We start from the raw sequence: 13,830 nt of genomic DNA on the forward strand, positions 1-13,830 counted from the left end.
TAAAAAGAAACTCACTAATCACTATCCATAAAAAAATTAATAAAAAATATTAATCACAATTTAAATATGAATAATTATAAATATATACTAACATTCTCTTCCATTTCCTTTTCATATCATTTACTTTTTATTTTCTTTTTTTTATTATCACATTATTTATTTTCTTTTGATCTCACTTTTTCCTCTATATCGATTTTGAAATTATAATGGATGTTTAACAATTTTATTCATTTGATATTCTAATATCAGTTTTTATAATTTACATTGTTTAATTATTTAAAAATGTCTCACTATTTTGATTATAATCAAAATAGTTCACAAAAATCCTTAACCTTGTTACTTTAAAGACTAGCAATTTTTTTTGGACGATAGTTCACGATATTGCATCATACAGACTCTAGTGCCTTGTCAATAAATAGCATGGCATGTGCCAAAGTGACAAAATAGGTTGGACCCGTTAGGTCAATTCATTTTTTTGGCATGAATTGAAATTTTCAACTCATCAATTCATTTAATTTTCACCGCTAAAAAATAGACTGAGAAAAAAGCAGGACAGTTAACCCATTAACTCCTTTTTTTTTATTAAAAATAATTTAATATTTATTTTGATATTTTATACATATATTTAATAATTTTTAATTAATTTACTTTTTTTTCTAAATAAATTATTATTCAAAATTTAAGATAATACATTTAATTTTTTAGCAAGTATTTAATATTTATAAAATATAAAATTAATTAAAATATATTTATTATTTACTTTTTTTAGTATTTTAATTTTGACATACCAACATGTCAATTCAACAAAAATAGAACTAAGTGACAGTTTAAATCCATATATAAAGTGTACGATAGTGGTTGATATGATTTTTATGGGTTGGTGGCGGGATAGAATGAGGTGTACCAACTCATTTTGCTACCCCTAGTAAGGTGACGATGGAGTTGTCACTTTTGTCTAAAACAACTATTATTAAAAAAAAACATGGTTAGAATTTATTAAAATTTTTAAAATTAAAAGAGACATTAAATGATAAGTAGAACTTATAAAAAATTATGATTTTTAATAAATTTCAATATAAAAAGTATATTAAAAAAATATGTTCGTAACATTTCCAATTATTTACCCATTAACTATATATAAAAACAAACTAGTGATGACATTTACTGGCCTTGGTCTTGACAAGTAGAAGAGAAGATGGAGTGATGAAAAACTTTAACATGGAAATACGAATCATACGATGGTAAGTTAGTCATTTTATTGCAATTTATCACGTGGCAATAACGGACGTAAGGAAATGTATTGGTGCATAAACTTATACTATTTTCATTTTTCCTTGATATTGATTGACACTGCAATTATTGGGCACAGTTGAACTATTTTCAATAGTGAATCTAATACGCGTGCTTTGATTAGGACGTGTCAAAAATTGAATTTAGCCTTCCAATGACAATTTTATTTATATATTAAACTATACAATGTTTTTCACAACCGTGAGAGATAAATTTAAAAAAGAGATATATAATAAAATAAATAATGTAGTGGGAAGTAATAAAAGAAAATATAATTTTAGAAAAAATATTACATAATGAAATACCCTTGTTAAATAAAGTTACCAGATAATTGATAAACTGAGGAATCGACTTTTGATGTCCTGAATATGTGCAGAGATAGAGACGAACAACAGAATAAACATAAAGAAGAAAACGAGCTGAGAGGTTATAAACTTAGAAAAGGACGATCTTTGTCTTGATTTTTTTTTATTGGCCAATCTTTGCCATCATAAATAAGAGAAATGACAATTTGATATCTTGATTCTCATTAAAAATAATAATTAATTTAAACCTGTTATCCTAACTTTTTTGGTTTCATAAAAAAAAATAACGTTTTGGGTCTAATCATCAACTTACATCATTATATTTTATAAGAAAAATTATAATCAATATCTTAATATTCTTAGGATACTGGAAAAAAGAAACTAAAAACAAAAAGATTTTTAATAGAATGCATAAAATTATATTGTTTATTATTTTTTTTTTACTTTTCTATAATTTTTAGAAGATTAAATGTTACTTTCGGTTAATTGATTATATTTTAGTATTGATATATTTTAGTACGTTAAGTTTTCAAATTTTTATTTTAATTATTTATATTTTTAAAAGTTTAATTTTAGTTCACGTCAAATCTATCTTTTAGATATATGTTCTGCCAATTAATTAACCATAGACATGTTTTAGTTAATGGTCATATAATAGATATACTAAGATTAATCAATCAAATAATAGATAATAAATGGGTTGGTTTAAAAATAAATGAATTACTTGTTGTGGAATATTATTTTCACCAACTTAAATCTAACTAAAATAACACGAGTTTTTATACCAGGGTTCTGCAAGTGATAGGTTGTGGTATAATTATGGGAATAATATTATTTAGTGGATGAATATTGTATACGTGTGATAATGAAATACTAACATCTGTTAATAGAAATAAAAAAAATAAGTAAAACGAATATTAAGATGAATAAAATAAAACATTTTAAAACATAAAATGTCAAAATGAATAATTTGGAAAACATCAAAAATTAAAATGAAATTTTTGAAAATATAAAAATCAAAATAAAACTTTTAAAATGTAATATAATAAAATGAAACATCAGTAAAAGATAATGAATAAAAAATAATATTTAGTCTATCCACAATAAATGCTTACTTTTTTTCCCTTAATTAATCTCTTAAGACACTAATTAATCAAATTCATTTTATAATGAGCATGGAGTTTAAGCATCAAATTTTACAAAGTATATATATTTTTTTATACAGCATAACAAAATTTTATGTTTATAAAGAACATAAATTTTTTAAGAAAATGATTTTATTTACATTTTTTTCAATTAATATTAATAGTTTATAAATCTATCTATTATAGGTTGCGGAATTTTATCATCCACTAGTATAGCTCTGATATCAATTGTTGGAGAGATATTCGAGAGGTACACCTATGGACCACGATCCACCACATAAGAAGAGACGACTCAGATTTATAGCTCTTCTCCTCATTTATATGGTGCTCAACTTTCACTTCTATTCGACCTGAGACTTCACTTCACATTTGTAACTCACCATATTATACAATTAAAAATGAAAAGGTTGATGGAATCAAGTAAGCCAGGTTTTATATCTAACAAGTCTTAGTTAAAATTTCACTCGTCCATTAGAGTGAAGTAAATATAAATACTTTTATTTTTTTATCCATAAAAATAAAAAAAAAGTATTGAAGAATTTACAAATATAAAAAGTTTTATAAGTATTTTTTGAATCTGAAAACTTTTCTTATTTTAGATTGTGATATTATACTCTCTTCCTAAATTTAGTATTTTAGTATAAGCTTAAATATACATTTAATTTCTGCTAAAAAATTTAAAAATAAATTTGTCCCCTAATATTTTTTCTTACTCCTTAATTAGTTTTTATTTTTTTTCTTCCTAAATTTATTTAGATAACACTTAATACAAGATTATTAATTCCTTTAACTAAGGATATAAATCTAGCACTATTACGATTATGAATGATGTAAGCTCCACGTTGACAATGAAGAAATTTACAGACACAACTTGAATATTTTATTTTATTTTATCAAAAGTAAATAATAAATTGATTGTATTTAAACACGTCAAAGAGGAGCAATTTATCTCACTAAAACATTCATTAAGTTCATGCAATTATATATATATATATATATATATATATATATATATATACACACACACACATAATTCAACACAACAACGATCTATATAGACGTCTGGAATTTTGCCAAATTAAGCCTCGTTTGATAATTCCTTTACCCTCTCATTCTCAAATATGCTTTAGGTTAATTTATAATTAAAAGTACTCAATTTGATTTAAATTTAATATATATAATCAAAAGTAAAGAATTAAAATGTCAATTTTTTTCTTATTCAAATTTCAAACTTTTTTTCTTCACTCCATTTCTCTCGTTCGACACAAAGAGTAAAGGTGCTAATCAATCACTTCTTCTATTTTATAATAATAATTGTTGTCCTAAATCTTTTGGACAAATTCATAAATGAATGAAAATGAATAATCATTTTATAAAATTAATCTAATCATCATTAATTAATTTATAGTTTTTGCTATTCATCATTAATATTACAATAAGAAGGGTATAAGTGAAAAAAATATCTATATTATTTTGGGACTTAAATTTGTCTTCTTCTTACATAATAATTATTATAATACTGAATGAATGTTTTAAACCAAAAGAGAGACTCTCCTAAATGGACGATGGATCCAAAAGCTTTGGAATTGTCATTTTTCCTTAGAGTGTGTTTGGATGGAGAAATTTAAAATTTTGAGAAATTTTAAATTTTAAGAATTTCAAATATTTAAATTGAATTTTTTTTTATTTTAAAATTTTATGTTTGAATAAAAAAAATTAAAGTTATGAAGGTTAAAAAAACGAATGAAAAAAGAGAAGATATGATTAGTGTATTAGTTATACATGTTTTTCTATGTTCACGATTGATAATTGATGTTTAGTTGTTTAAAATTCTGTTTTAAAATTTTAAAATTTTAAATTCTTTACAAAAAAACATCGAAACAATGAATTCTAGATTATAGACATTCAAATTCTCTGATAAATTATTTACTTTCCTCAGTTAAAATTATCAATTCAAAGGCACTCTTAATTTATTTGGATAAATAACTTATTTAATTACAATACTATCGACTGTATTATGTGTGGGATTGTGAGTGGACAAATAAAATAAGAAATTAAAAATTATAGAAAGATAATAAACATGATAAGGAATATAATAAACAATGAAAAAAAAAGTATAAATAAAATCTTATGCCTTACATAAGAATATGTTTATAAATAAACTGTTTATATTTTACAACAAAACCTTATGCCTTACATAATTTTAACTATAAATAACGAGTAATATTAATTTGAATTAATTTTTTTATATAATTTTTTACAATATGAAAAAAAAGAACAATAACATGAAAAAAGAACAATTTTTTTAGCAAGAACAAAACTAGTTGAAATGAAAATCTAAAGTCGCACAATATACTATGCCATGGACGTTGAACTATGCTAGTTGAGTTATGCTTGCACACAGGATAGGATTCTTATTTGATAATATATAAGTGGCCTGTCACATACATATTTATTGACGAAACAACAACCATACATATATATCCAAGAATCTATCATGCTACCTATGATTTGTTTTGACTTGAACACAAATGTTGTCGCCCATGTATAATGTGGACGAAACGATTCCTATCCTGAACCAGAACCATATATGCATGAAAATGGAATTGCAACTCGGCCATTTTCGACCTGCCCTACCAATTTAAATTTCAAACCCAAATTCAATTACACTAACCACTGCATTGCAAATTTCAAATTGCAATAATCAATCACGAATACTGTTGTGCCAGTTCTGCTTCAGTATCACTGTTCTTCATCTTCATTTTCTTTGAGTGTTTAATCTCCCCATAGAAGTAGGACACCATGCCCCAAAGCGAGAGCAACAGAGAAACCCCTTTTTCGGCTTGAAACTTTTCTTTGTAGAAAATAACCGCCAACACTTCCGTTACGGGTAGCAACACCGCAATCAAAATACCAGAAAACAAAGACGAGGCACAAAATATAACCCCAATCGCCCCCAAGAAAAAAGCCTGCCATAATATTGCACTCCCCACCAAAACAGCATAGTAACTTCCTTCTCCGTGCTCAAATTTTTTGGCTTCCCTCGGAATCACCTACAATAAATTCACAATTCACCACAAAAAATGAATAGTAACAAAATTTAGTCACGAAAATTGTACTTTTTTATTATGCTAATGATGGGAGTTAAAGGGTAAAGTTAAAGTATCATGTTGGATAAAAATGAAAAATTAATATAAAATTTATTTATTGATTTGAGTTTGAAACATATAAATTATTTTAGAGGAAAAACAATAGAAAATAAAAAATAAAAAGAAATGAGAAGGAGAGAGTAATTGAAGAGAAGGAAGTAGTACCTTAAAGTCATTGTTGATGATCATTCCAAGGAGGCAAAAGAGAGTGGCGGAGAAGCACATAACGAACTGAATCTCCATGACAAGAGAGTAAGTAAGAGGCTGTTTGATTTTTTTGTACACCAACTCCACCAAGGGTAAAATGAATCCATACAATGCCGCAGCGATCACTGTCATCACAAAGCCCATAACATATTCCTTAACGGACTCGCCAGGGGGACGGTCTCCGCTGGTGTGAAGCGCCAAAACGCCGGCGCCAACAGTGAGCAAAACGACGGCGTTTACGGAGTACGCCGTGAACTTCTGCCTCACGAGAAGGAACGCGAAGAACGCGGTGAAGCCGAGTTGCGTTGCGATGATGAGGGCGGAAGTGGAGACCGGAAGCCTCGCCACGCCGTAGGCGTAAAGGTAGTCGTCGAGGCCGGTGAGGATTCCGATGAAGGCGGAGGCGGCGAGGAGAGGGGGCTTCATAGAGATTAATTTCGGTTTGGAGGTTCCGGCGGCGGCGGTGCGGCGGCGACGGAAGTACGATACGGCGAGGGGTAGGAGCATGAGGGGGAAGCCGGCGGTTTCGAGGAAGCTGGAGAGCCAGACGCGGTGGCCGCCGTGAAGGAAGTAGAGACGCATCACGAGGGGCCCACCGGAGGTGCCGATGGTGAGTAAGAGACAGTTTGTTATGAGAAGAAGGCGCTTCATGGTTCTGTCTTTGTCTTCGTTTCTTCCTTCGGCCATGTCTACTTCAGTTCTGAATTCTGATTCTTCTCCTCTGCTGCTAGCTTGTTGCCAATAATGGACCTTCTAGTCCAACAAAAACATAGGAAACTTAATGGTTATCCATGTCTTTTATGTTATTAATAGTATATATTTTTCGTGGTTTTTAGTAATAAATGTTTGTTTTAATTTTTTTTGGATTTCTTAACAAGTACAGCTACAAAGTACAAACAAGCGAATTGTTTCTTCAATAATAATAATAATAACGGTGATGAAAAGCCAATTAGGTCTCTGTCTTTAGGTAAAATGAAAAATAATTTAATGGGTACCTACAATGTCATTTAACATCCAGGGATACATAGAAAAGAGAGAGAAAAATGTAATATAAATGTATTAAGGTTTATGATATGATATGATGTGAAAAGAAATATAAAGAAAAATAAAAAATATTAGTGAGATGTTTAAATTTAAGAGGTATTTATATAACACAACTTATGTAAAATTTCTATCCCACATGAGTGCTCAATAATTTGGAGGGAAGTAGACATGTTTACAATAATAGAGTAATTAAAAATGTAAAATGTAGAGATTTAAATAGCATAACTTGTTCATCAAAACTAGTTGAAAGGTGAAAAAATTAATTTATTAAATTATAAGTGTTTGATAAGATTAATGATTGAAGTAACTGAAAAATGTAAAATAAAAAAATAATGATTTATTTTTAAAAAATAACAATGAATTTAGATAAATATGGAAGAAAATATAAAAAAGTTAGAAGTTAAACTTAGCATTTTAAAATATATTACTTCAAATAACATTTTAAAAAAGATAGAAACGACTAAAAAGAGGTTACTGTTAAACAAATTGTTCAGTTAGTAAAAAAAATAATAGAAGCTAACTGAAATGTCTTTCCAAGCATAGTATTAATTTTCCGTGACCTTTCTTGGTTTAACTAATCTTTATATTTCAAATTATAACTTATTGCAATAATTTTTCTTAATAATGATACTATAAAAAGGGTAAATGTTTGGCCATTATATATATATATATATATATATATATATATATATATATATATATATATATATATATATATATATATATATATATATATATAGATAAAGAGGAGAAAGATATCAAATTATATCGGTGTAACTTTGATAAATATTACACTATTTTTATAATTTGATATAGAATGTGATTTTTATTGATCCAATGGTTGAATTATATCTACATATTACTAAGAGTATCTCTGTCAAATTTTATTAAAATTGAATAATAATAATAAGAATGTAATCAAATGATTCATATTTTAGTATATTTTAACATATTTATATTATGTTGATTTTAGTTTATATGAATGAGATAACAAATGATTTTCTATTAATATGAAATTCTTCATATAAGATTTATGTCAAAGGAACTTTCAATCCAAAAAATAAGTTTTAAGAAAATATTATACAACTAAAAGTTATAAAATAATTTAATAGTTATTAAAATTCTATCGATATAATTTGATCTCTTCTTTGTATATATATATATATTCTACTGTGAGAACGAGGAATGTATCCAATGTTGAGCTTGGTGTGCACAACTCTAGTTACAACTTGATATTTGTGATTATATGTATAGTACATATGTATAACTATAAATATATAACTAGAAATTAATGCATATAAACTAATTTATAATATGAATATTATATATATATATGTATATATATAAAAGTATATAACTTAATTCTTTTTTAATCCATTACCAGTGTGAACTTATGTAATTAAATTTTTTTATATACCAAATTATTTTGAAGACTAAACTCAGTTTCATTATATATTTGATTGCACTAAATGATATATCTATTTTGCTTGAGAATTCAATTTTAAGATTTGAATTATTTTTACAAACTTAAAATTAATCTAAATTAATGTTTTTAAATTTTAATTCAAACATATTAATCTTCGTGTTAAATGACTTCATTCCTTGAATTTGCAACCAACTTATTTAAATTACTTAGGGGGTGTTTGGTTTGGTTGTTTTCTGTTTTCATTTTCACTGAAAACAGAAAACGGTGATGAAAATATGTTTGGTTGGATTTCTGAAAACATTTTCAATGAAAATGAAAACAGGAAACAACCAGAAAATAAAAATAATAAATTCTAATTTTCAGTTGAGAACAGAAACTTCATTTCGGGTAAAATGAAATTGCGGTGGCAATGATTGTAATTTTAAGTAAATCTAAAAATACAAAAAGTATATCTATCATAAATTTTCACTATTTTTATTTCATGAAAATAGAAAACAAGAAGTCAAACCAAACATGTTTTCAGAATTCTAATATTTTGAAAATGAAAACAGTTTTCCGAAAATGAAAACAGGAAATCAAAACAGAAAATGAAAATGCAAACCAAATACACCCTTATATTTTTTCCTAAAAAAATAACATACTAATTTAATATTCTTTGAATGTGTCAAGCATACTAATTTAAAATTACATATAAATTTTAATTAACAACTAAATTTAACCGTCAAATATTCTAAGAAAATAAATCATGAATATGTTAAGAATTACTCTTTTAAACTAATTTAATTCCTTATATATGCAAGTAAATCCACTTGTTTAAGTTAGTACCCATAACCCCAGTAACCCCAATTAAAATTGACTTCTTTCTTTACTTAGCCTTGGGGCTAAACGTGCCGACCCACATCCTAAAAAGAAACAGAAAAACAAATTTGAAAAACTGAAATTGTAACCCATTTTTTAAACCTTTTTCGATCTTACACGTAAATTGGACAGGATGCATAGATTGTCTAGCAATTCAAGGATCACCAACTGAGCAATAAACTCGATACCATCAGATGTAAATCTAATGACACATAAGCAGAGGATCCTAACACACTAAAAATACCCTTAACCATAACATGCCAATCACAATGGACGAAAGGCTTTTTTTGGTGGACGACACCGATAGTTTTCTTTTTGGAACGTAGGGTGGTGGACAGTTACCGTTCAAAATAAATAAATATGTAAAAAATTTCCTTTGTTTCCTCGTGGCAGACAAAGACACAATACATTGATACAATGCAATTATTTTTTCCTGTTCCGTCCGATTTTCTCTGCAGGCAGTTTGGCAGCTCTAACTTGCAGGTGGTCTGGATTTTTGGTATGCTAGTTGACAGATCACTACAAGAGCTAGGATATTTTCTAATTGAAAATCAAATACTAATATATTGAAAGGTATTGGAATTTATTTAAGTTGATTTAATTATCTTTATAGATGTTTTCTCATATTCATTCAATAAATTTGAAGAGATTGATCTGCTCACTACATACTTGAGGAACGACTATGGTGATGATTTACCAACCATATCACATTATAATAGTTAATAAATGGAGGCTATGGCAAAGTAACAGTACGGAATTTTTGAAGTAAAACATATATCGTAGTATTTGTTGGGATTTACGATTATTTGTAGTAGATCTGTAGATGATGAGAGTTTATGCATGGATTTGGTCCATTTATTAACTTAAAGCCAAAGATCGAGTGTAAACGTAAATTTAGAGACACGTACTCTTCGAAGTTCGAATGATCAGCTCAAAGTTCTCTTACTTCTTCAGCTAGATTTTGTTTAATTTATAGATATTGTGATCTGTACTTTTACTTCCTAATTACTATGTAATATGTATAACACTTTGAATTTGTTAGTTTCAGAATATATACTAGACTAGATTTGAGTGGATGTTAATAAGTGCTAAAAAAGAACTCATGGTTCTTTTTTGTATTCAAAATTAGGTTTTAACAGAGCACATACTCATATTTTTCTAATAACCCATGATTCATATTTCACAATCCAATTTTTATGTTTTCTACTTTTAACAACACACAGTTTATTTGGCACATAGTTATTTTCAACTCTTTATTTGACAACACATTTTTTTTAAACAATAAAACTGAAACTCACAATAGTACTACAACAACATACTTCACTTTACATTTGGATGTGTGTTGTTATTAATGTCCTTGAAACAAAAATCAGGCAAGATTCCTCCCCCAAATTAGGGGCAAATTTGTCTTAACCCATAAGTGCTCTCCTACAACCTAAGGATAGGATAGTTATTTGATATTAGTTCCATTCGGCTCGGGATTTAATGACAATTTATTCACATTAGGCTCAATAAGCTTATTGAGTCTAATGTGAATAAATTGTCATTAACGAATGACAGGGTAACTATTTGCCTAAGTGACTGAAAAAATTTAATGCAAACAAGGCCTTGATCATTTCCACATTCTATATGTACTCAATCAGTCTAAGAATCATGCAAAACCAAGAAGTTAAAGACAGTTGTTCTCTCACAATTAAAGGTTCGCACAACTGACTGGACATTTATGAAGTACTTAGCTTACCATACCATGATTTCCGTTCAGACATGCTAACCTATTCACTCCTATGCTTTCAATTCATACTTCATCACTCACAATGACGCCTGCTCACATAAGAATCATAATTTTCACAATCATCTTATCAGTACACACTATATCTCATTCATCGATTCATTCAGAACAAGTTGCAACCAATCATTAATTACCTAAATCTCTATCATGCATTATTATTAAATGATGGAATTTAAACTACTAGAATTAACTGCTAAAATTAAACTGCTGAAAATAAAGAAAAAGAAAGAAAAGAAAAAAAAAAGAAAAATCCTAATCAAAATGGGTCTCAATCCTGTGTGGGCCATGGATCCTAAGCTCTATGAGCATCAGTGATATCCACAACATAATCATCATTAGCTCCGACATCTATGACATCCTCATCAGCATTGCCAGAGGTGTCATCCCCCTAACAGAAGGAAGTTGAACTCTTGGCCAAGCAACCTGGGCTAGGAATGTCTCTGGTGCCATCACCGGTTGCTGGAGGGAGAGATGGTGGAGGCTTTGCATCAATATTGGTCATTGTGGAGGCTCTGTAGCATGAGGAAGAGTTGCTTCGGCTGAGTAGAAGAGGAAGAAGGCTTGCCGTCTGTAGAAGAAGTGGCTGGAGGAGGGATCACTGGAGGTGGCACTAGTGGAACGTCTGGAGTGGTTTGGGCCTTGACTTGCCTTGGCCCAGGGAAGACATTGGAAGGGTTTGCTGGATTCATGATTGTTTTGGCTTCATCTTTTTCTAGAAGCACATTCTTCAGGTGTCGCCTTGCAAGGTCAGCTTCTTGCTCAATTGCCTCCACCTTGAAGCAAGTCTTGGGATACTTTAATGCCTCAAACATGTTGAAGGTGACTTTCTGGTCCTCCACACTCATCTCCAAGTTGGCATTCCCCATGTCCACAACACACTTTTTAGTCAACATGAATGACCAACCTAGAATCAAGGGAATCTTAGCATCTTCTTCAATGTCCATGATTACAAAGTCCATAGGAAAGGTGAAGTGGTGGACTTTGACCAGGACGTCTTCAACTACCCCGAACGGTCTTGTGATGGAACAATATGCTAGCTGGAGTGTCATCCTCGTAGAAGCCATCTTTAGATTTTTTATTCTTCGGCACATGGATAGGGACATCAAGTTGATGCTTGCTCCTAAGTCAATGAAAGCTTTACCCACTGGTACATCCCCAATAGAGTATGAAATGGTTACATTTCCTGGATCTTTGAATTTTTGTGGCAAAATCCTCTGGATCACAATACTACAATTTCCTTCCACCACGATGCTCTCATCGTTGATATATTTCCCTTTCTTTGTAAGGAGGTCCTTCAAAAATTTGGTATACAAAGGCATATGTTGTAAGGCCTCTCTAAAGGGAATGGTGATCTCCAGCTTATCGAAGATGTCAAGAAAACGAGCAAAATATAACTCCTTGTCTTTCTTGGATGACACCAAGGGATATGGAACTTTCTTCGCTCGGACTGATGATATCTCCTTTTTAGCCTCCCGAGCTAAATAACTCTTGGTCTTAATGATTAAGACCTTATCACTACTCTCCTTATTCTCATTTTTTTTCTTTTTCAACATCTTTTCTCTTTTTCTCCTTTCATTCCTCATCACTCACATCCTCCAATTCTCCTTCAATTCTCTTTTCCTTCTCAGCACTTTCCCTCCTAGTGAAAATTACCTTGCACTCCTCCTTGGGATTCTTCTCCGTGTTGGCCATAAAACTACCCTTGGATGTTTCAGCTAATTGCTTAGCTAATTGGCTCACTTGTACCTCTAGATTCCTGATGGCAGACTCGGTGCTCTTGTGATTTGACAAAGAAACCTGCATAAATTGATTCAAGGTGTCTTCTAGCTTGGTGGTTCTCTCATACAAATCAAGTTCTTTATTGAGAGACTTATTAGATGGTACTCCTTGATTTTTGTTGAAGTTATTCACGGGGTGGGATCTCCAACCTTGGCCTTGATTTTGAGGGAAATTTCCCCCTGATTATATCCTGGAGGTTCTCCTTGATAGAATCCTTAATGGTTCAAACTGGCCATGCAGTTGACTTCTTTGAATGTATCATCTTGTGCCATGCACATGCCAGACTCATGGGTCCATCATAGATGTTGCCTCCCCCAATGTGCATGACTGGAGATGGAGAAGGATGCACTGCATGTAGCTGTTAAGGGAGCTTACTCAGAGTTGTTGTGAGGGTCTCTAAATCTTGGCTAAGAGCTTGTTTTGAGCTAACATAGCATCTTGAGAAGTGATCTTGAGAAGACTCTTCTTTGTGGATGCATAGGATCAATCATGGATGTTTCACTTAGTGATTCATCAGGGAATTGATGGAAGGATGAGATTTCCACCTTTCCCTCAACGGTCTTGGACTATGGAAAGTACTTCTTCAGGAATTTCGCCACCACCTCTTCACATGTCCATAAGCTATTCCTCTTGAATGAGTGAAGCCATCTCTTTGCTTCACCGACCAAGGAGAAAAAGAATAAGTTAAGGTGGATGGCATCTTTTGGAACTCCTGTGATCTTTACCATGTTGCAGGTCTCAATGTATGTGGACGAGTGTGCATACGGATCTTCATTCAGTAGGCCATGGAATAGATTCCCTTGGATCAGTTGGATGAGGGAATTGAATGTGGGTATGT

At 30.1% G+C, this 13,830-nt stretch overlaps 1 protein-coding gene across 1 annotated transcript; it reads right to left on the bottom strand.

The window, feature by feature from the left end:
* Positions 1 to 5,128: 5,128 nt before the first annotated feature.
* LOC114409245 (purine permease 1-like) lies at positions 5,129 to 6,883 on the bottom strand. Its single transcript, XM_028372636.1, has 2 exons — positions 6,055 to 6,883; positions 5,129 to 5,793 (listed from the first exon to the last, which is right to left on the bottom strand). Exons 1-2 carry the CDS (start codon positions 6,781 to 6,783, stop codon positions 5,449 to 5,451), a joined length of 1,074 nt encoding a protein of 357 aa, XP_028228437.1. The 5' UTR covers positions 6,784 to 6,883; the 3' UTR covers positions 5,129 to 5,448.
* Positions 6,884 to 13,830: the final 6,947 nt, after the last annotated feature.

This window comes from Glycine soja, chromosome 4, assembly GCF_004193775.1.
Source record: "Glycine soja cultivar W05 chromosome 4, ASM419377v2, whole genome shotgun sequence".
NCBI lineage: Eukaryota > Viridiplantae > Streptophyta > Magnoliopsida > Fabales > Fabaceae > Glycine > Glycine soja.

Bases quoted from the DNA above. Each gene is read 5' to 3' on its own strand.
- LOC114409245 (XM_028372636.1), bottom strand. From the start codon at position 6,783: ATGGCCGAAGGAAGAAACGAAGACAAAGACAGAACCATGAAGCGCCTT. The intron at 5,794-6,054 runs GTACTACTTCCT...AATTTATTGTAG, and splicing joins TCATCAACAATGACTTTAAG to GTGATTCCGAGGGAAGCCAA.